Source organism: Gymnogyps californianus, chromosome Z, assembly GCF_018139145.2.
Source record: "Gymnogyps californianus isolate 813 chromosome Z, ASM1813914v2, whole genome shotgun sequence".
In the NCBI taxonomy this organism is placed as follows: domain Eukaryota; kingdom Metazoa; phylum Chordata; class Aves; order Accipitriformes; family Cathartidae; genus Gymnogyps; species Gymnogyps californianus.
Window position 1 is genome coordinate 58188209 of NC_059500.1, and position 23390 is coordinate 58211598.

Sequence of the window (23390 nt, forward strand, 5' to 3'; positions counted from 1 at the left end):
AATAAAATCTTATTTTATGCCCTTAACAGGTATTTGCTGAACAGGTATTTGGGCCTGAATCAGGTATATATTAGCTGCCACTAACTATGCTATGTTCCAGGGACATTATTATAACACGTATAGAATTCAGGTAGTAGTTTCTATAATCTTGTTTTATATGAAAGCCTAAGAAATAGACTGTATAAACATGTTTCAACATAGAAATAGGATCATTTAAAAAGTGTGGGTTTTGAAAACATGGATAAGTGCATACCTAAGTCAGATCTGAGAACTCTTCTGTTCTTCATACAGCTCTAAGGTAGACCAGATACAGGATATTGTTACTGGAAACCCCACCGTCATTAAGATGGTCGTCAGCTTCAATCGAGGTGCTCGTGGACAGAACACTCTGCGCCAGCTCCTGGCCCCAGTGGTGAAGGAAATCATGGAGGACAAGTCCCTCATAATCAACACTAGTCCTGTGGATGTGTACAAGTCATGGGTAAACCAGCTAGAAATGCAGACTGGTGAGGCCAGGTGAGTGAGGAAGCTGGACATATTGTGCCACTTAAATACTTGAGGGATCCCTCAGTTCTGCTCTCCCTTTCCTTCTCTGACAAATTGCACTTGCGCCCATGCATCCCTTCCCCATCTTCCTGCAGCACAATGAGAGGTTTTGGGGAGAGGTGCTTGAAAAACAGGTACTTTAACCTGTTCTGAACAACAAAGGGATCACTTTCCTGGTCATGAACTTCAAAAGTCAATTGTTTAATCTTTACAAGTGTAGCAGACTATGCTATGGAAGAATTTATAGCCTTTTTCCCAGGTTTTATAACCACATCAGTAGTGTCCCAGGCTTTTGAGGAGCTATGCTGCGACTGGGATGTGGAGATGCATGCCTTAAATTAGAATTCCCCTTTTGTAATTAAGGGAAGGTACATGATGGCATGTGCACCCTCACCTAAACAAACTGCCCCCCTCCAAAAAAGGAAGCTAATGCTTCTGAGACTTTTGTTACTTAGACAACTTCAGGTGTATTTGTCTGATTTTTTTTTTCCTGTTCACTGATGGCTGTTACGAAGGAAAAAAAAAGTATTTTATTCTCAAATAAGTTTAGCCTGGTTTAATATCTGTTTGCTTTGCAGCAAATTGCCATATGATGTAACCACAGAACAAGCATTAACACACACAGAAGTGGTCAATAAACTGGAATCATCGATTCAGAGTTTGCGAGCAGTAACTGACAAAGTTCTTGCATCCATATTCTCTTCTCTCAATATGATGCCGTAAGTGCTGAGTTAGGACTCTCCAAGCTGCAGTTCATGTGCACAGTGAAGCTTTACTTGAAACTCAGTGATGGAGATCCTTTCAAACTACATGGCTTGCGATATGTGCCTCTCGAATGACTTCCCCAGTAGAGGGAGTGGTTTCTCCACTTCCACTCTGCTTTAGCAGCCTCATGAACCGTCTCCCTGTACTTGAAACTTTATTTTCCATTATCATCTTGTTCTGTGTTTTAAGTGGCTGGGGAAAAAAGCCAATAACTTGGCTGACTAGAATGATTGTTTTGTGTTTCATCTAAGTCTCTCCAATATCTTTCCTTTTCATCTGTTCTACATGTAGTTATGGAATGAGATATATAGCCAAAGTTCTGAAGAGCTCGCTCCATGAGAAATTCCCAGAAGCAACAGAAGATGAACTATTAAAGGTAGACTTCTGAGGGCAAACTGCCAGCAGCTTGTTCTTTTAATGCCAAAGGGGATTTTTATTGACACTAAGCATTCTAAGGAATTGAGAACACCAGCATTTACTGAAGGGATTTGGCACTTCTTGGGTTGCAAAGTGGTGGTGGAAGGGGAGAAGGGAACTCTGCTTCTATCTTAATCTGGGTACTCAGCAATTCTTACAGAAGACAGTGCTTAACCTGTTTTGGAGAGCAACTATTCTTAGAAGGGTGGAGTTTATCTGAATCATCTTGGGGTTTGGTTTTGTACTGTGGTCCTTACCACCAGCAATCCTCTCATGGACAACACTGTGGTCTTCCCCCGCCCCACCCCCCACCCCCACCTGAAGTTGTTAACATATTAAAAAATAACTTATTTTTAAAAATGCATTAATATTGTAATTTAAATACAATGAGGAAGGGCTCTAAAAATTAATTGCAAGTGGATCATTGTTACACTTATTTAAGATGCTTGTAAAAGTTGTAGGAATGACATTTATACAGACTGAAAAGTAAAGCGTGAGTGATAAGCATGGTACCAGCACACTGGCCATCGCTAACCTACCACAGCCATGGTGCCTCTTCAGAGGGCTTAGGGGAATTGCTCCATGAGCCTTCCAGCCAGCTGAGAGACTGACAACTCTCTTAAATTAGAACAATTTGCAGTTCAAAAAAGATGTTTTCTTTAGTGTTTAATGAAATGGTTCTAAAATTACAAGCTATTAATTTCAATAGGACTTCCCTATTATTCTTCAAAAAGATACTGTTCAGTGTTTTAAAAAAAACATGTATATATATATCCTGGTGCCTAGAGAACTTCAAACTCCTCAGCTGAAAAAAGTAATTCTGCTTTTGTGTGTTTTAACAATGCATTGGAAATCCTTGCAAGCAGTATTTATGGGGTACTTCTGTCCATCACTCCAGCAATACAGTTTAAGGCATTGCTCAACTTATGGGGGAAAAAAAAAAGTAGCAAATGGTGCATAAGGTACCCAACTGAAAGCCTTTAAATGTGTACGTTGGAAGTTCTGCAGGTGACTACACATAAGCTGAGGCAAAATGCAGAAAGAAAAGCCCTGCCTGTTTCTGAGATCAGGAGTGATTTGAAGCCACCATCTGCGCCATACAAGTTACTGTAACATCATTATAGAAATTGCTGTTCGGAAAATCTGTTCTCTAGTCTTTTAGGGCTGCATGCAGTGCTTGTGAGAAACAATGCATTCCTTGTCAATGAATGCATTAAATGCTGGCAGATATCTGTAGCACTTCAGAGAATGAGCCTCTGGAGCTGAACCTTGCAAAATCTAGAAGAAAGAAGAGTTGTGTTTGTCTTTGTGTTCAACTCAGTGCCTTGCATGAGCTGACCCAAAGCCAGCACCAAATTGAAATGTGGTTGGAAAAGTCCATAACTGATGTTCACAGAGGTTTTGTAAAAGGCGCATCTTATAAAAGATCACAGGCATTTTCAGTTAGCCACATAGGTAACACATAAGTTTTAGGGGTGGTTCTAGCATCAGTTCCTGTGGTCTAATTCAGAAGTCAAAACGATTGATCATGTTTTGTAAAATGTAATTACTGTATGCAAAGGGAAGATCTCTTCATTTTTTCTCTTAGATTGTCGGCAACCTCCTGTACTATCGCTACATGAACCCTGCCATTGTTGCTCCTGATGGTTTTGATATAATTGATATGACAGCTGGGGGCCAGATACACCCTGACCAGAGGAGGAACCTAGGTTGTGTGGCAAAAGTCCTTCAGCATGCTGCTTCTAACAAACTCTTTGAAGGGGAGAGTGAACATCTATCATCTATGAACACTTACCTCTCACAGACATACCAGAAGTTCAGGTACGCAAAGCCTTCACAAATACATACACAGTAAGAGCTCTCCTCTAGGATGAGTAAGGCAGGTGGACTCCTTTTTTTATAGGAATTCCTGGCTCAGAGTTAAAATTGTTGAGTGATCTGCCATAGAAAAATTCTAACTGAAGTTGAAGCAGCAGTAACAGGTTGTATTTCTGCTTGAGCATTACTTTAAGAACGCATCAACTCTGCTGGCTTGGTTGCAGTAAGGCTTCCTTACTGCAAAAACAGATTGTGAGAGCAGTGTGGAATGATTCATTATCCAGCACAAATAATGTGTTCTTTGGGTTGGGAGGACAGCTGAATGTTTTGTCTGAGGAAAACACTTATTGATCATGAAGAAGTCGTGGGTTTTGTTTTTATTCTTTCATCTTTGCTGAGAGATTCCACACAGATTTTATTCTTTCATCTTGCACAGTCACAGGAAATTGCATGTTTTGCTACACTCTGGGATGCAAGTTCTTTGGGATTATTGCCCATCTTTTTGGGTGATTGCTATTATTAGCTTGAAGTGTTGTTGAGTCTTGTGACAGACTCACTTTCAGAACTTCTATCTTTAGTGTCTGCCTTTCATGAAAGCAAATGCACTGTTCATGTAATGGGTTTCCTTGAGAGATCAGCTATGAACACAAAGATCCTTAAACTTAGTCATTCTGTTTATTGAAGTATTTAAGGGCATGACAAACATGAAGAAACAATAGGGTAGAAAATGTTATAGCAAGAATAACAAAAGCTAATGAGAGCAAGCCTACTGTAGTCGTCCCTTTGATCCCTACAAAAGGTAGAATCCCTCTACTAATTAAGCTAACTATACTAAACTGAGGCTCTGGGTGACTGCGCCCTGTACTTTAACTAAACCCTCCTTAGACACCAACAATGGCTGCTCTCAGCTGCCTGTTTCCCTTGTACTCACCCAGCAACTGCAATTGCAACATTAGCTATGTTAAAAGCTACGAGGCCTGCCTAGATTTTTTTACGGTGCATTTACAAACTTGGGCAGGAATTTGTCCAAACCCTTCTTAAAGCTTTGAGATCGTCTGCCTCAACAACCTCCTCTTGTAGCAATATTCAGAAGTTTGCTAGCTGTCGGTTAAAACAGTACTTCCTTTCTTTTATTTGGAATTAATATTTTCCTGCTCGTTTCACTGCATAGCCCCTTCTCCCATTGTTGTGGGATTTGATGAATGAATTCTGCACCCATCTCATGCAATGTCACTGTGATTTTGTACAACTTGATCAAATCCCTCAGCTTTTCCTCTCCAAACTGAGGAATCCCAGCGCCCCCCCCCCTTTTTTTTTTTCCCTAATACCAACTTTAAAGGTCCTCTGAGCCTGAAATGTGCACCCTCCTGAACAGCCCAGGGCTGGCACAGTGAAGGCAGGATGGCACCTGCAGCATCCCTGTAGGCCTCATCTAAACCCCTGTTTCTCCCAGCTGCTCCAGTTCAGGTCCTCTTACTTTGGAAAACGAAGTGGTTCTCTGACAGGAGGACCTTGCTGTTTCTTGGTTGTCTGTGCACATCCCTGAAGCTGTCAGTAGCTTGGAGACACACCCATTGTCGTCTTGGGAAGCAGGTCTCAACTCTCCATGTATGTGCTAGTCATGTCGAAGTAACACTTCAACCATACTTCCCATTTTTTTCCTCTCAAGATTCTTGCATTTGTAAACAATACCACATTTTCTGTCATTTCAAGCAGCTCAGTTTCAGTGATGTAAATATTTGTAGGCCAAGTGGTAATTTTCTGCAGCTATTTCAAATAATTTCTTCTCAGCACACTTCATACTACAAAGTCCCTTCATAAAATCAGAGGCTCTTTCTGTGGAAATCCTTTTGTAACTTCTAGAGCATTAAATGCAGACTTCTCTAAGTGTTTAAAATTTACCAAGTTATCACTCCTTGTTGAATAAGGAGAAAAAAATTTACCTTTAAAACAATCTTCCAGCTGTCCAGGAAAGATAGAATGCTTTGTCATCTGTATTGACGTGTAAACGCATTGCCTCCAAAACGTTTCTTCAAACGCTAAGTGTAGACTGCAGATTATAAGAGAAATACAATGTATGTCAAAGACTTCGTTGTGGTTTTTTTATACAGGCTAACTAAAGTGAGTTTATAGGGGACAATTACTGAAGTCTTTCGTATTCTCTCTTAGGAATTTTTTTCAAGCAGCATGTGATGTTCCTGAACCAGAGGAGAAATTCAATATTGATGAATACTCTGACATGGTGACCCTTAGCAAACCTGTCATATATATCTCCATTGAAGAAATTATCAATACCCATTCAGTAAGTCAATGAAATTATACCAGTCAACAGACTAAAATGTATAGATTATGAAATACTTGCCATAAACAGTCCCTGGGAAAGGCTTAGTGTTCATTCTTCCTTCTGAAATAATTTCTTCAGTTCATCTCTGAAATGGTCTGGAATTGAGTATTAGACTGTGTTTTTCCTAGAAGACTGCTTCCATGTAAAAGCACCATCTTGAATAACAATTAGAATATAACATTTTCTGATGGGAGGGAGGAACATTTTTATTCTAATCTAGTGTGACATTTCTAACTTATTTATACTTACAAATACTTTCCTGTCTTGGCTAAGAAAGTGACACCGACTTGAAAAAGCCCCTTTGACTCTGGGACAGAGGGAAATTCAGTGTATTTCATGACTCTGGCATTCTGTCATATGTTTTGTTGGAAGCAGATGCAAACGTCCGATTTAGAAGGACTGAAGCTGTGGCATCCTGCCCGTTCTTTATCGTGGGTAAAGAACAGATTAACTGCAGTCTGTAGTATGACTCATTAGGGTGCAAGTTAAATGTCTGCTACATGGTCCTCCTAAAGCTGGAATATTACTATCTGTTTCCTGGCTTGCAAACTGTCCCCTGCCTCTCCCCCTCCGCCCCCCTGCCCCAAGCCCCAAAAAAACCCCAACACACACCCCCAAAAAAAGCCCACAAAGAACCTCCCACAAATATTGTCAGATACACTATGGAAAAGGTAGAATACCCAATTCCCAGTACGCCACATTACAAGTTAGCTTTATTCAAGTGAAAACTAATAGCCTAGTCTGCTAAAAACTTATTTGCTGGATTGTCTTTGTCCCTATTATTTCTTTTAATTTTTTAAGGCACAGACCTATGCCTGCATGTTTATGATCAGTGGTTACATTTAAACACTAGTCTTGGTCAAGTATTCTTTTTAGTGGGTCTGTTGCATGTCTAATATGTTATTTGATGCTAATGTGACAAAGTATTACTATGCAATTTTATATTAGCTGATAAAATACTCTACAAAATATGAAGTAATTTAATGAAGGTAAATTGACAAACAAAGGAGGTCAAGGAGATGGTCTTTTTTGATAACATCACTTTGCACACTTGCCCGCCAAGAGGAAGCAAGCAATTGGGTCTGAAGACCGTACATTATCTGCGTGCAGTATGTTTACCAGGTGATCGTCCTTGTCCCGTGCCACCTCTTCCATTAAACCTCCTCTGAGAGCCTGAACCTTCATCTGAGTTGTCTTTTCCCACTGCACCTTCCCTGTAAGTGTAAATTAAACTTTCCATTCTGGTCATACAGCTCCAAAAAAACCCAGTTTGAATAACAGGAGATCCATAAACATTTGTCTGTTGTCATGCATAGCTCAGCTTCACAAAAACTTCTCAAATCTGCTCTCTGTCATCATCTCCCACGGCACTTGACTAAGCTTAATTTTCATTGCATATCTCTGTAGGATGTAGCCAGAATGAGGGATCTGTTGCATTCATTAGCTTTGGTTTTTGGTGCTTCCCCATGTATCTCTTGCCTTTGCCACAAAGAATTTGTCCTGCGAATGTCTGTCGTTCTGTGCTTGTATAGCATCAAGCATGGTGCAGTTCTCACAGTATCATAGTCAACATTACGTACAGTGTGGGGTAGCCACCACATGTAAGAGAGAAACTTGTTTTAAACAACTTAATGGTTATGGGCTTATATTGCTCACTTCTGTCTTGTGAGTGCATCTGAAACGCTTTTCTTATCTGGACATAGGCTTTTTAGTTGTCCGTAAGTTTCTAGTAACCAGTAACTTTTGACTGACTATAACTTGCAGTGTTTAAAATACTTAGAATCCTGGAAAGTTTGCCTACTGTGCATGCTTTGCTGTAGCTAAATTTCAGTGAAGCTTGGTGACACTATGTCTTTCCATCAGTCCTCCAAGTAAGGAATATTGCTTCTATGGGGAATGGACTGTTGAATCTAGTGGTCACTAATGCTGCTGGCTTTAACTAACTCAGCATGAGGTTACTTTTCTCACAGATAGCAAGAGCCTGTTTTCAAGAAAATGTTACTGCCCTGTCCGTGCTCTTTATTAACTTAGCTTACCAGTATTTTTGTGGCTTAAAGTTTTGAGAATGTGCCCAAGCACAATGGAAGTTATTGTGAATACGTTCACAAATCTCCTGCAAATTCTATTAGAAATTGTGCAGCAGGTGCTGCACAGCTGGTTTCTCACTTACCTTTCAGAAATGACTATATTTTGTATCACTGATGCTATTGTAAGCTACTGGAATGGATTTACAGAAAATAGGTATCTTTCTATGGACCACCAATCCTGTCTTCATTCCTTTGTGTGCTTAGTTCAGGATGCAGCACTGAAATGCTCTGCTTGGGATTATCATCCTTTACTCTGTGATACTTTGTTAGTCCTAAAGGCAAATCTTAAACTTCTGCTCAGCTGTAATGTTCAGCACTCTGGAGACAATTGCCAGAGAAGCATGGCAAGCTGTCTTACAGCAAGAGCAATTTGTAGGCCAGAACTGAGCATGCTTCCCCACCTTGGGTCCTCCATAATCCTGATCACACTAGGTCTGTGTTTTTCAGCATTTAGTCTCCAGATTTCTTTACAAGTATAAATACACTGGGAATGGTTTTTTTGGATGGTGACTTCACTTACATTTGTTTATAGCTACTATTAGAACACCAGGATGCCATTGCCACTGAGCCAAATGACCTGCTGAACGAACTGCTGGAAGGGCTGGGACCTGTTCCTGATGTAGAGTCTTTCCTTGGTATGCTGTTCTTCGTCATTATGGTTAACTTCACTCTAGAGACAGAATTAAATGGGGACTTGATTTAAATACTCTTGTGTCTCTCATTGTGACAGCTTCTTCATTTACTAATAGAATTCTTTTCTGAACACTTTTTGTAACATCGCTCCTTATAGTTGAATCTTCTTCTAACTGCAATATTCACTCAAGATTAATGATGCAATTCAAAATCCAAACATTAATGATGTTTCAAGCTGAACGATCCATTTGTGCTCAAATTGCAGACAGAAAACAAGTGATTTTTAATAACCTGACCTTGAGATTTGGTAGTGTTGGCTAGAAACTTAGAAAAAGTGCACAGAGAATTCTGAAAACAGCCATTTTTTATTTTGAGACTTAATTATCCAAATAAAAATGAAGTTTTAAAATTTATGCAAATTTATAATAAAGTTATAAGGAATAAATGTGACTGATATTTAATTTGCCTTAATTGTAGTAAGATGTGAACTGTTTAGAAAGTAGCTAGGATGTCATGGATAATACTAGCTTCCAAGTGAACAGCCTGTTAACATAGCTGCTACTCTTCCATTTTTCACTGTAACTGCATGTTAGGACAAAGGATGTTAAATTGTTTGTATTCTTCAAGAAGACGACTTGTGAGTCTCTTGCACATCAGTAGCTTGAAAAGCAAGAATTGGTGGCATTTCCAAAATATTCTAACTGGGCTTATAAATAGCTGGCTTATGGTTTTGATTGTTCAATGACCAAAAAGAGACTGCTTCTAAATGGTAGGAATGGGTGTGCTATTTAATAAACTTAATATTTCTGATGATTTACAGTGATTATCTAGGTTCTTGTTTGCTTCATGCATTGAATCACGGGAAAGTTGGCAAACTTGAAGTAAAAGATGTTTCCTTACAGGGGAAGGAGCTGTTGATCCCAATGACCCCAACAGGGAAAGCGCGCTGAATCAACTTGCAAAAACAGAGATTTCACTGTCTCTAACAAGCAAATACGAGTTACGAGAAGGAGAAGATCAGGATCTCAAAAGCCTGATGATAAAGTAAGTTTTTCTCAAAAATCTATATTCTGGCAATGCTTTTTGGGTTTTGGTGGTTTTTTTTTAAAAAAAAAAAGTTGCTTCCACCCTGCTGCCCTGCCTAAGTGCATTTTTGAGGTGCTGAGTGCACTCAGTTTTCAAAAGCCAGTTTGTGTTCAGTCCTACTCAAACTTTTCCAAAAGTCAGAGAAACTGTCAATTCTTCCAGAAAGCTTACAGAAAGATAAACATACTGTCACTTGTATTTTGGAGTCTGACTGGATCATTATCTAACCTAGTAAGTGCTTTTCCATGAAGTTGTAAAAGCATTCTGCTTTAAAACACCATAGCCTTGAGAAAGCAGAGATCAAAAGCCGACGAGCCTTGTAAGGGACGGACAGTATCACACTGTCCTCTCTTCCCCCTCAAAGGAAAACACTTCCCTGACATACTGCCATCAGGCATTTGAACAGGATGTGACTGTCACTTCAGCAGGAATACTGCATGCTTTTATCCAAGGAAAGAAAATTATGTTTATTCTATTTGATGAGCAAATTAAGAAATGGCTACTGGGATACCCGGGGACATAGGCTACTTTACAGTCGAAAATATTTTTTTAAAAAGTGCTTAGTATCAAACTATTGGCATCTCTCTCTTGAAGTTATTTCAAGCTGTCCAGAATAAGGATTTGCTTATTTAAGATCCTGGTGCTTCCTGAACAAGGGAGAGAATGGGATGCTGCTCTCCTCTATTACTATGCTTATTTTTACCCCACAAGTGTGAAGGTTAGAACTTCACTTTAAAGGGAAATACAGCATAAGGATTTTACACCTTTGCAAGCACTAGGAGTGTAGATACAGGCTGTAATTCAACTCTAATCTATTCGTATTCTTTTTCCAAATCAAAAATCAGTAAACGGAATTTATTAGGTAATATGTGAAGTTTTACTCCTGACGAAAGTTCTTAGCTATAATGTCTGTAGTAAGTAGTGCAACGTCTATAAGAGCCATAAATGCCTGTTTAAAGTCTGGAAAAAAATCTGATTTTAAGTGCAAGGAAACTCTTACTATTTATCCTAAAAGGAAGAGAAGTTTTTCCACTGTAATTGTGCATATTTGTTCTGAATATTAAACAAGAAAACACTGAGGTTTTTCTGTAACTTATTATCAAATAAAATTTGAGATCTAAAGTAAAGGGACTGCAATGACAATGTCAAATCAAAACTGTGTTAGTCACTTGGTATTCCAGAGACTGTTGCTCTAGAGCTGTTCCCAGGCTGGTTTTGTAATAAGGATATGCCTGCCTCTGTCCCTTTAAAAAAAAAAATAAATAAATAAAATTGTGCTTCCTGTCCTTTTTTCCCTCTGTGTAGGAGTAAAATGTTACCCCTTAATGGAATCCCTAAAAATATGCAAAATCAAGGCCAAAAGAAATGTCTTTAATCCTCTACACTATGTGGAAATATGTTGAAACAATAGCATGAGAATTAACGAAAGAATTTAACTTCTCTATTGCAGAAGTGCTTTCAAGTAGCATTCCTCATTTTGAGGAGATTTAGTAAATCATCTAACAGAAGAATAATTAGCAACCTGTGTTAAATTGCAGCAATATCAAAAGTTAAAATACTTACCATTACCTCTTATACAAGACATGCAAATACAGATGCTTAGCTTTCCTACCTTAGCTGCAGAGAAGTCTTTTACTGCAACTGTGAAATGTCAGGCACCTGGCTAAAATTCAAGTCACAGCTGATTCACTGAATGGTCTTTGTTTCTCTGCAAGTGACATGCCTCTTCTATAGAAATATTGATATATTTGCTTTTTAAATGGCTTTAAGGCTTCTGTGAGGAACCCTAAGATTTTCTGGTACCCCTGTCTAAAGGACTCTCTGTAAGGTGCCTGCTCTTCATTGTTTGAGTGTACCGGTGGCTGTATGCCAAGTGGCAGGTGAAGGGGGAGGCATCCAGCCCTAAGTGGGGTGTTTCTGGAAAACAACAGAGCTGAGGCAGGTTTGGTATGTGGGGAGAGGAAGTGGAAATAAGCCTCGTGTCTTATCGGCCGTATCAGCACCTGTTTCTAAGGCAGTGCACAAAACAATAACGCCATCCCACGTATGTTAATGTAGACTGTGGTGGTGACCACCAAAGACTGACAAAAGGTTGTGTCAGGCAGAGAAAGCCAGCAATGTGTTGATGTAGCCCAAGAATCAACTTTAGGAAACCTTTCTGGTTGTGTTTTGGTTTGTGGAAGAAAAATACATTTAACAGCAGTCCTTCAGAAGCTGTTGAATGTGCTAGAACTCCTCAGTGCGGTTAACACCAGCTCTGGATGAGCAAACTAGTTTCCAGGAGGTTTAGCAGGTTGCCTCTTAACACGGGAGGAGCAGTGCTTCAGGTCTGCCTGTGCTGTCAGTAATTCCTACCTTGCTGCCCCTTCCATGGAAGTTTGGATCATACTCAAATACTCAGTGGTTTTGGATAATGTTGCCCATATATGAATAAATCTTTTGTCCCATTTCATTGCATTTTTATGAGAACTTCTAGTCCTGAAATCATCAACAAAACCCCCAACTTTATGTAGGTAAACTATCATTTTAAACCAAGTCATGAGGTTTTATCACAGAAGCCTTGATCACATTTAGACATTTTCCTGGGAAACTTAAGCTGCATCTTCAAGTTTCTGTTAATTTTTAAGAATTACAAGCTATATCTCATTTGTAACAGTGTCCTCTAAATTAAAAGAATTCTGTAGCAGGATGTTCTTGGAAGTACTATGGATGAAGAGGCAGCAGGAATGAGAGATTCTTACCAAAAAAAGAACTGGTTTACATATCAGGGTGTAGCAGCTTCCCCTTTTTAGCAAGGAAATGCTCCTTGTCCGTTGCCACTAGAGAAATATCTGCCCTTAAGTGGTGTGTGTAAATGCACTGCGTCAGATGTAAAGTTCCTTCAGAAGTTCAGCAGTTCTGAGTGCATCTCCACTTTATTCAGTAAATATGACCCTTAATGGAACCATGCATAGCTCAGGCTTTGCAAAGATTACATTCCTATCTCCTGGTTTGTCATGATCATTATTAAAATCCACATGTGAGTTGTTGCTTCGATTTTTATTATGTTAACAGTATCTGTTTTACTGTTCTAGTTGGTTAGCTGTTTTCTAAAATAAAAGGGGAAAAGTATGCGTGTATTTCTCTATTCAAACCTGTGTAGAAGCCAGATGTTCAACATTATTAATGGAAGCTCTGAAACATAAAAAGCTAGGAAACAAACATTACCAAGTATCCATAGTAAAGAGGGAGCTTGCTAGTTTTACTGTTGAAGAAATGAAATGCACAAGTGATCCAGTGACAACTGTTTTGTAATATCCATATATGCTTTTTAAAAGGACCAAAAGACTTATTGTGGATGTGATACGAACACAGCCAGGGGATACGCTCTTAGAAATATTAGAAACACCAGCCACTGTACAACAGGTAAGTGCGATACTGTGCCTGAATAGGGAAGAAAGTATGTATTTTATTATAGCTATTCGAAAGCCTTAACAGATCTCTGACAGCTTTCTCCACTCTTTTATAACAATGAAATAATTGTTGCTGGTTTTAGACTATTCAGATCTAGAGCCTACAAAATGTGAGACTTGCAAATTTTCTTTTACTGTATAATTGGTAACAGCTTCACAGGAAAAGAAAAATTAAGTCTTGCTGTCAACTAGCACAATTAGAATAATTTTTCTTTACATTTTTTGTAAACAGTGTGTTTTGTCTCCTATGTTATAATACAATCAAATAGTCTGAGGTGAATCCTTCTGCTAGATTTTTTTTTTTTCTCATGAACTCCAGTATCTTAACTGAAGTTTCCTGACATCTAGTTTATTTGCTTAAGCAATACAAGCAAACATCTGCCTGGGGAACTACTGCTATCCTTGGTATGGGAACCGAGTGGGAAGAGCTCCCAGTTGAAGACTTTCCTGTAGATACTAATGCACAAAGCTACATCTCAATGTGTACATTTTAGGTTACCTCATTGTGTGCATACGTAGAGGACACCTGTGGGATCTGGAGAGTCTTCCCACAACTAAGTGAAGCCATTGAGTCATCTGGCTGATTTTAGACACGTTTTGATTAACTGAAATACATGTCTAGGTGTTGTGATTAGTTACTTAAGGTATGTCAAAAGGTATAGTAAATGGAGTATTTTCAAACCATGTGGCAAGAGGATATAAATAAAGCCTGCACCTTGATTCTTGATAATCTCCTTTGAGAATTCAATGTACTTGAATACTTAACTGTTATCATGTGCTGGAAAATAACTGTTCTGGATCTTTTTTTACCCAGGAATCTGAGCACTTGAAACTTGTAGAAAAACGTGCCATCTTAGATTCCAGAACTCCAGAGAAAATGAAGCACAGTCAGTCTATTTTTGAAGATGGGCAGCTACCAATAGAACAAAAGAAAAGGAAAATTCAGAGAAACCTCCGGACATTGGAACAAGCAGGACTAGTGTCTTCAGCAACTAAGTACCAAGAAATTATAAATGAGATCGCTAAGGTAAATAGAACATGCTTCTCTGTATATTGATGGTTTTTAGGCATCTAGCCTAAATCCCTTCCAGCTAGAGATGTACAATATATATTTTCCAGAGAATGCTACACTAAATCACTGAAGTATTCACGTATGAAAGAAATCATCTTTGTTTGCTGACAAAATAAGTGAAAGACAGCAGTCTCATGCATAACTACCTGAACTGAATAACATACAACTGTAGACTTTGTCATCCAGATCTGATATTGATGCTGTTTTAACTTCTCCAGTACAATGTGTTTCAATATAGCTTTTTAAGGAACCAGAATTACCCATCAGTGTTTCAATTAACATTTAACGTAGTCTTGGCAAGGTTTACAAAGACTTAAAAAAATCCAAAACATTCTCTGATTGGTATTAACAGTGATTTGCAGTGGTTGGGCAGGACACAAGGAGAATAGTGGGCCAATGCGGTACCCATCCCGGGGCTGATAAAGCACCAGGCCTGTTGTGTACAAATTGGCAAATCCTGTTACAAATCCACACCCAACACTGGATGTAAGAATCTTAGTGTACTGGATTATCTTTAATTACTCATGAGTAATATTGGATTACCTTTAACTACTCATGAGTAAATTACTCATAGCTCACATGAGTGATTTACATATTATAAATATGCATTTTTTAAAGTTGTAAATATATTTTAATATATAAATGAGTAAACTACTCATGTGAACTAAGTCTCTAATATAATTAAGTATGCCATGTTGCACCTACTCTGAAGTGCCATTTTAAAGCCCTGCTTGGTTCAGCTGTCTGCATCTGCTTCTACTTGAGACAAAACCATTCTACATATGTATTCAGTGCTCCATTCTTTTTTATTGCTTATCTATACGCCCAGATGCTTTGTTTTGAGCCATCAAGGCAATCTGAAAATTGGGATAAGCCTTAGGACTGGAAATTGCTTTTATTTCACTTTTGACTACCTCAACTCAACCACTACCTTCAACCCAAGCTCTAGTTTAGCAGTGGCTAGTTCTTAGTAGAAGCCCAAGCTCTCATTTCTTAGGCCTCTCATCAGAAACTAGCTGTGAGAAAGCTTCTGTTTATAGCATGAAGCCGATGTCTTCCTTATGACTTATGTGTCTGTCACGCTCTGGAGACCATAGCAGAGTTCAAGCTACCACCACTTATATACATGAGTAGCACTGTGAGTGATGTCTTCTGTACAGTCATGTAAACTGTAGTACTCACTACTGGCAATGTGTTTGTGAGAGCTAACACGACAGTTCATGCTTTCTCCCAGTAATCAAGTCGGGTTGTGTAATTACAGATTTGAATGGTAATAAGCTGAGACTTTCTAAAATATCAAATTAATAAACCAATTACATTACTAAATTTATTTAGGATATCCGGAATCAAAGAAGATACAGACATCATCGAAAAGCTGAATTGGTGAAACTCCAGCAGACTTTGAATGCACTTAACTCCAAGACAGCATTTTATGAAGAACAAATTAATTATTACAACACCTATATAAAAACTTGTTTAGACAACTTAACAAGAAAGTGAGTTGAGTCTTCTTGTCTGTTAATATTTCAGTGTGTTTTATCAGGAGGGAGAGCAGGTGTTAATCTGTAGTTGAAAGTTTTCATTCCAACAGATTGACAATCCACGGATTAAAAATCCATGGGAGTTGTTGCTGTGACCCGAGTCAAAACCTGGAAAGTGGTCTTGTATTTATTTAAAGCTGCCTTACAGAAAGAGGCCCGAGATGTATACGTGTTTTCAGTATATTTAATTGGTGCTACTTTGCCAATCCACTAGCAACCTTTGAAGTCATGCAGCTTTGGGAAGTAATTATTGATTTTCTTCCTTCATTAAAAGGATTGGGTTTTGTCTTTAGAATGGAAAAGGGGGAAATAAATGCTTAAAGAATTTTATTTTTCAGGTATGATGCAGTTACTCGAGAGCAAGCCCCCCTACCAATGCCACTGAAGTGTCAAAACGAAAACATTTTACTGACATTTCCCAACGCATACCTCATTGATCCAAAAATGAAATCTAATGGCCAATCTTATTTAACACCTATGTCACTGTATGCTTACAAATAGCTATTTTAAAGTGGTGATTGTGGACTCTTTTGGATCAGAGTTGCATTTCACAACAGAGTTTAAACAAGTTGTAAAAAAAGTTGATTTAAAATCATTGCCAAAATGTTTAGACTATTCACCGTGTGCTAAAAATCCCTCTAATCCGTAGATTTGTTTCAAATGTTAATTCTGCTCATTAATAGGAGCTAGGCAAAGAGTGAAGGAAAGTTAATATGGCTAGAAGAGTAGTTGAAGTATAAAAGACCTGGTAGATAAATCAAAAGCCATTTTTCTTGTTCTCTTCCCAGAAATTCACGGAGGTCAATTAAACTAGATGGAAAAGAGGACGTGAAGGGAAGCAAAAAACTGAAGCAGGCCTCATTAAAGTACACAGCTGCAAGACTGCATGAAAAAGGTGTCATCCTAGAAATTGAAGATCTTCAAACCAACCAGTAAGTATGGTCTAAAACAATTCAGAGCATTTTCCAATCAACAGCTTCTTAAGGGGCCTGGCTTTTGTTAAAACAAATCTTTGCAATTTCCTGTGCCACACCTCAGAATTTTACATTCAGAAGAATGATAAAGCCTAATCGTCATAAACCATTTTTTCCCCTTGTACCTTGCTATATGATTACTTCGGGAAAATATTTGAATGAGCCTATTTTGACATTAGCTTAGACGGAACCAGTACAAGTCCGGCAGCATGCTCACTGCTCATGACTGACTTGTTGAGCAGCTGTAGTAGTTATTTTTTCATTTATTGACCAATCACTTTCATATAACTGAGTAAACACCTGGTTTTCTGCACTTCCTCATTATGGCAAGGTGAATGGATATGGTGGTTTAACATCCTTTTTGTATCTACCCATTTTGAGGCTGCTGTAGTGAAAATCTTCCATCCTCTGCACCCTTCCACCCATCTTCTGCACCAGGTTGCCATTTTGTTCCAAGTGAGTTTATCAGGCAGAGAAAGCCACACGAGGCAAACTGAAACCAGAGAAGAGGGTGTACGCACCTGCAAGGAGACACTGGGCCGCAGCAGAACGAAAATCTGGTTGCCCTGTTCCTATGCTGTGGACCCTTGGTCGTCTTTGCTCCCTGAACTTCCCACAGCCCATTTTTTTTCCAATATAAAAGACTTGAGAGCTCTGTATTCCATGCTGTACGTACACCAGAAAGTCTCCAAGAAAACACTGCAGTAGGGATGGAGTGGTTCATTTGACACCATTCACACTGCTTAAGGTCAAAGTTCTTTTGCATTCTGCAGGCTTTTTCCCCAAAACTGTCCCTGGCCTATATAAAACTGCACAGCATATGTAATCAATTATGCTTCTTTTTGTTTCAAGGTTTAAGAATGTGATGTTCGATATCACACCTGGAGAAGAAGTGGGCGACTTTGAAATCAAAGCAAAATTTTTGGGGGTTGAGATGGAAAAAGTGCAGCTCCATTTCCAGGTAGAGTTTGAATTTTGTTACTTTGCTATATAGTCACAGTTGCGTTTCCTTTAAATATGAACTATTTTAGATTTTTTTTATATGTATTCATGAACTATTCAGTCAGCACAGAGCAGCAGATCATGTGGGGAACAACTATATAACTTCCGTAGGATGCTGGGCACTGAGTTGGGTTAACGTTTATATTTGGGCAACTGCATGAAACCAAATGCCACATTATCTCAGTGGCAAGCAGCAAATACCAAGAGAAAACAAAAATACACAGAAAACAGTATTTCTTCTGGTTTGCTGTTACTGACAGTCTACAATTTGGGATCTAGAGGACATGTAATGTTTTCCACACCTGTCCAATAGTTGCTTGTAATTGTTTAAATTGTGAAGGACCTGGAGTTTGAGATGGTTATCACATGATGAAAATGACCCAATCTTGTTGCTGTAAGGTATGGATTCAGAGACTAATAATTTTATTTCCGATTACAGGATTTGCTTCAGATGCAGTATGAAGGTGTGGCTGTAATGAAAATGTTTGATAAAGCTAAAGTGAATGTGAATTTGCTCATATTCTTGTTGAATAAGAAGTTCTATGGAAAATGAGTGTCTTCAGATATCATGGACTGCATCCATCAGTGGGAAGTCTATTCAGTATTTTTTTGCTTTTAAACATTTGTTTGAAGTTTGTCGTTGGATGCTTTTTAACTTTAAAAAAACCCTTAAAACACCAAATGTTCAGAGGAATGTACACAGTGCCTTTTCAGCATTGATAATGAAGCGGAAAAATGGGAAATAGATTAATTTAACAGTTCCAGATTTCATTGGTGTTGGTACTTTCAAATCAAAATATTGTTTAGGACGCTCAGCTATTGTGGTTGTATGGATTTTAAGGTAGGCAGAAATTGAATTTAGTTGAATATATAAACCTCTTCCTATTAAAACATTTTTGAATGACCTCAGATATATAATATAGTTCTTATTAGACTTTAAGTATTTACCAAAAGAAATCCTAATTTGTTTCTAAGGGATAGTTTGGGCAAATATTTAGTTACATACTAAGCCTATTTTCTGGCAGTTGTCAATTGTAAAGCAAACTTATTGTGCAATTCAAAAATTTTATAGGTAATTATAAAGTGACAATAACGTCTTACTGTACAAAAATATATTTTGTGATTCATTCCTACTAAATGCACTACTGCCTCATGTAAAATGACATTTTTCTACTTTCACAGCCTTTGGAGTGGCATTGGGGAAATCTGAATAGCGAACAGTTGTTCAGTTTTAAGTGTTTGAATACGTAAATTGTGCCTGTCTGTCTTTTTTGTAAGAAAATAAATGCAATAAAATCAGTATTTAGATTGTTTTTTTAAATATTCTTTGGAGATTGTTCTATGTAAAATAAACATTACCTAATTAAACTGGCTTGGTTCCTAAATTTCATTTAAAAGAGTTGCTAAAGCAGCAATCCAGATGGTAGTGAAAGAACTTCTTTCAGTGCTCTTATAAAATTGAATCTAATTAAGCTTGATTGTCCTCACAATACACTTTGGGAAGGTTGCTCAGCAGTGAAGACTTCACGCCCTTATGCCATTGAACGTGATGATGATTTTGCTGATGAACTACCAATTATATCTACAGAGCAGAAGTGTGTACAGTAGGTACTGTGATAAATACATAAACCAAGAGAAAACATTTCCTACTCTCACTTTCCTCGTGACAAACATTTTAAAAGATGGACAGTGAGGCATTCTGGAATGCACTGTAAAAGCAAATATTAAATAAGTATTAAGTCTGAAGGTACAATAAAACAGTGTAAAGTCAGTGGGAGATATATAGACTACGAGTTTAGTTGGTATACTGACATGTGGTATTATACAAGCTGAAAAAATGATTACACTTACTAGAGATATTCATTTATGCATGGCATTAAATTTGAACACCTGACTACTTTAAAACAGCTAGTATCTCTAATTAAAAGATAAAACAGCTCCTACTTGCTTCCATTTTTCTTCTACCTAGTTATGTATAAGCCATTTTAACATGACATAAATGCTGCAGTATTAACACCTTGGTTCACTTAAACCAGCTGGATGGGAAGCTGAAAGCACCACTTTTACTTCCAAAGGAGAGAAGTGAATTGTACTTGAATACGAATTAAACTCACAATCTTTTGTTTCCCTTTTTTTGTAACAGACTTGACAAATCCCTACATATTTTTGAGAAATTCTAGCGGAGCAGGTAAGTCTGCACAGGCAGGATGTTGATCCTAAGACCAGACCTTTGAGGTAATGCATGAAAAGCCTGGAGTTCTCCTGGTGAGACATACTAAAGCCCCACAGCCTTTGTGGCAGTAAGTCACTCCTGGATATGGTGTTCTGTGTAACGCACTTGACACATCTAGTGACTGCTTAGTTCTAATGCAAACAGCATGTTCCTCAGTTCTTTCCTGATGTACGCAAGCTTAGCAAAGCTTATTTGGTTCCCAGGTAATGATAGGTATGAAAGGTACAGTCTGTGTGCTAGCACTCACCTTTTCCAACCATTTCCTGGGCTTCCTGCTCTTCTAGTGCACATCAAAGAGTAATTTCCATTTAATTTCTTTAACTCCTTTAGAAACTTTTTTCTTAATTAACTAGTTCAGTTTAGGGCCCTGTCACCGAGCAAACAATGAACCCTGCTAGACAGGACTGACCACAATGATTCCTACCTAAATATAAGACTGATGGTAGTACCAAGCACCATGCAAATGAGCAAAGTAATTCTGTGCCCACTCACTGCTGTCCTATGCTGCTGACAGCTACTAAATACAACAAAAAAGAAAGGCTTTTTGGAGGCTGCTGTAAGCTGCAATTTAGGGTCTTCAAAGTTAGATAGGACTTGATGAAACCAGCTTCATTCATGAAATGGTCTTATGGAAAGACTTGCACTGCTGGTGCAAAACCTGAGGAAAAAGCCAGTACAGCTGAATAGAGCCTATGTATCAGTTGTCACCATAGGAGAAAATGCATCTTTCCTTGAAAGACTTGCCTCTCTCAACTTTTGTCTTCCTTAACCGGTGGTAGTGAAAAGAAATTATAATAGCTAACAGTCTTAGTCTGTTAGCCCTGCAGTTTGCATTTTTCTACCGTATGTCTTTAGAGTTGACTAAGAGTGCTTGGCAGCTAACTCAGTTTATTTTGGAACTTATCCTTTCTGATGGGGCTCTGAAGCTCCAAAACTATCCACAAAATTGCAGAACAACATCTTTCTTCTTTGGCCAAGCAGACAGAAACACCATTACAAGCAATAGCTTTGTTCTGTTTCACTTTGCACTTACCTGCAAACCTTTGTCTTTAGTTGTCTTTTTTTGAAAGAACACAGCAGCAACACAACAAACTTCCCTCTATCAGCAAATCTAAAGAGTGACAGTCACATCTGATTTCAAAAAGTTTGTAACTAGATAGACAGCCCTCTTCCTGGAGGACTGATTTTGCCTCTGAGATATGCTTCTAACCTCATCCTCTTGAAGCAGTAACTACGCACCCCAGTCATGCACTAGGGTAATCTGTGTATTAAACAGCAGAAAGATGGCTCCCTCCCCAAACAGTAATGATGTAGCAGTCTTACTAGATAGTTGTAGGCTTTTTTGGTAGATCTACTGTGTTTAACAGGAATGAAGTTTTCTGCCAGTTTTTGGCTTCTGCCAAAAAACAAAGCTCTGAAAAAGATGCAAGAAGTAGAATCAAAAAGTGGTAACTGGTAAAAGCTTTATAAGTCATGAACTCTTCCCCTCCGTTACAATGTTTATCTAGAGAGAAAGTAGCAAGCTGACTTGCGTAACTACAGGATACAAAAAGTAACTTAAATTTGGTTCCCATATGCAGACAGAAAATTTAACAAACACTGGGGTTTTTTTATTCACTCGCTACATTTATGGTAATCTAATTTACAGAGATGAAAGGATATAGCCCTTATGACTGTTCCTTATATCTGCAACTAAGGTACTCCCTGCAGATACAGTCTTGAGTTTCCCTTCGTATCTTTCACAAATTCTGTAGGCTGGTTTATCCCTCAAGCACCAGCCCACTGGTTAAGGGTTCTTGAAACTTAAGAAATACAAATACTGAAAATGCATGCTTTTCCAAGGTCTTGTATGACATTTACAAATACACATTTATTTTAAGAAAGACTGATATTTAGTTCACTTCTATTTGGGGCTTAGAAATTTTTAAGTGTTATCTCTGTGTATGTTTATAGAGCTCTGAGACCACAGGAAGGCCCAAGAATAGCTTAACTTTCTCTTCCCAAATAGATGAAAAGAAATTATCTCTGATTAAGGTATTTTCTAAACAGATGAAGAAAAATAGTTCATAATTAAGTATAAGGTGTTTTGTGTGGGTTCCCTAGTGTGTTTGGGATGATAGAGCTGTAGAAAGGCTGGCCAGCTGTAAAACTTTTATTTATTACTTGCCCTTGTTCTACACAAACTGGAGTCAGCCTTAACAGTGCTATAACATAGCAAGTGGTAGGGTTGTGGGAAGAGCATTATAGAGACGTAGAACTTACTGGCAACCAGTACTTGCGATCAGGAGTATTTATTTTCCATGGTTTTTACTCTCAGTTAAGAGCAAAGGTCAGCGCTTCTGCAGTAATAAAGGCACTTCATACATATGAACAAGTTCTAAATGGAGCTTCCCTCCCTGCTTTTTTTGTCTGTGTTGCTGTAAACAGAAGGATATACAGTTGAGGATGGGACAGCATACCCTATCAAACCAAAGTGTCCATTTGTAAAGCTTTTGGCTGTTACAGGCCTAAGAAATACAAAGCAGTCACACCATCCGTGGAATAAGTATTTTCAAAGAAAAGAGCCTAAATAATAGCTGCAAAGTTACCAAAATATTTTCTTCTATAGCTTTCATATGGGTTTCAGTTCAACCAGCTCTTGATTCGTGAGCAGCCCTGAAGGACAGAACAAGCTTTCCTGTTCAAGGCACATGCCACTGGACTTCAGGAGTGGCACCACTTCCTCAGGGCTCTTGCAAGAACAGACATGAGGACTGCAAAGCAAGGTAATGAATCGCTTTGTATTTGTAGAGGAGTCAGCTTACTGAACCCGTGCAACACAAGCAAGCTCTGATGTTGTCTACTTTACACAAAGCAGATATATGTATTAAGGAGCTTTTCTGAATGAGCATGATCTTTCAGTTATGAGTAATGCAGATATTTCAACTAGCCTTGTAACTGTGCTCCTGTGGGACATTAGCAATTTGGATTGCACAAACAAAATTTGGCAAACTTAGCTTAGAATAAGTCCTTGAGAATAACCCTTTGTTCTGTACCTCCTGCTCTCTCACCCTGCCCGAGCCCACGACCCCTTCCCATTTCCCAGCTGGGTGCCAGCGCTTTCCGCTGCCGTTTTCGCAGCGGGGGGGCCGCGGGCTGGGCCGTTGCGCTGCTGGGGCGGCAGGCTCTGCCCTCTCCTCCCCTCCCGGCGCCGCCGAGGCCCGACTCTTCCCCCCCCACCGGCGGGCGGTGCGGGGCCGGCGCGCAGCCCCCCCTCCGCCGGGGCGGCGCGGCAGGAAGGCTCCCCCGCCTTCCCTGCCGCCGGAGGAAGCTGGGGCGGCCCTACCCCAGCCCCAGCCTCCCGGCGGTTGCCAGCCGCCGCGCCTCGGCTGCACTCGCGTCCCCCTGCGCTGGCCGGAGCGGAGGGAGCTCCCCGCGGCC

The 23390-nt window shown here is 39.1% G+C and overlaps 1 protein-coding gene across 3 annotated transcripts in view; it reads left to right on the plus strand.

Moving 5' to 3' along the window:
• Nucleotides 1-19105, plus strand: part of IQGAP2 (IQ motif containing GTPase activating protein 2) — a 129209-nt gene extending 110104 nt beyond the window's left edge. For all 3 annotated transcript variants that reach the window (XM_050912721.1, XM_050912723.1, XM_050912722.1), the window contains 13 exons: nt 292-516; nt 1125-1265; nt 1603-1687; nt 3317-3549; nt 5716-5848; nt 8510-8612; nt 9513-9654; nt 13014-13101; nt 13963-14175; nt 15556-15716; nt 16550-16693; nt 17588-17696; nt 18177-19105. In XM_050912721.1, the coding sequence (XP_050768678.1) occupies nt 292-516; nt 1125-1265; nt 1603-1687; nt 3317-3549; nt 5716-5848; nt 8510-8612; nt 9513-9654; nt 13014-13101; nt 13963-14175; nt 15556-15716; nt 16550-16693; nt 17588-17696; nt 18177-18290 (1891 nt within the window). In that variant the 3' untranslated portion in view covers nt 18291-19105. The remainder of the gene's footprint in view (nt 1-291; nt 517-1124; nt 1266-1602; nt 1688-3316; nt 3550-5715; nt 5849-8509; nt 8613-9512; nt 9655-13013; nt 13102-13962; nt 14176-15555; nt 15717-16549; nt 16694-17587; nt 17697-18176) is intronic.
• Nucleotides 19106-23390: the final 4285 nt, after the last annotated feature.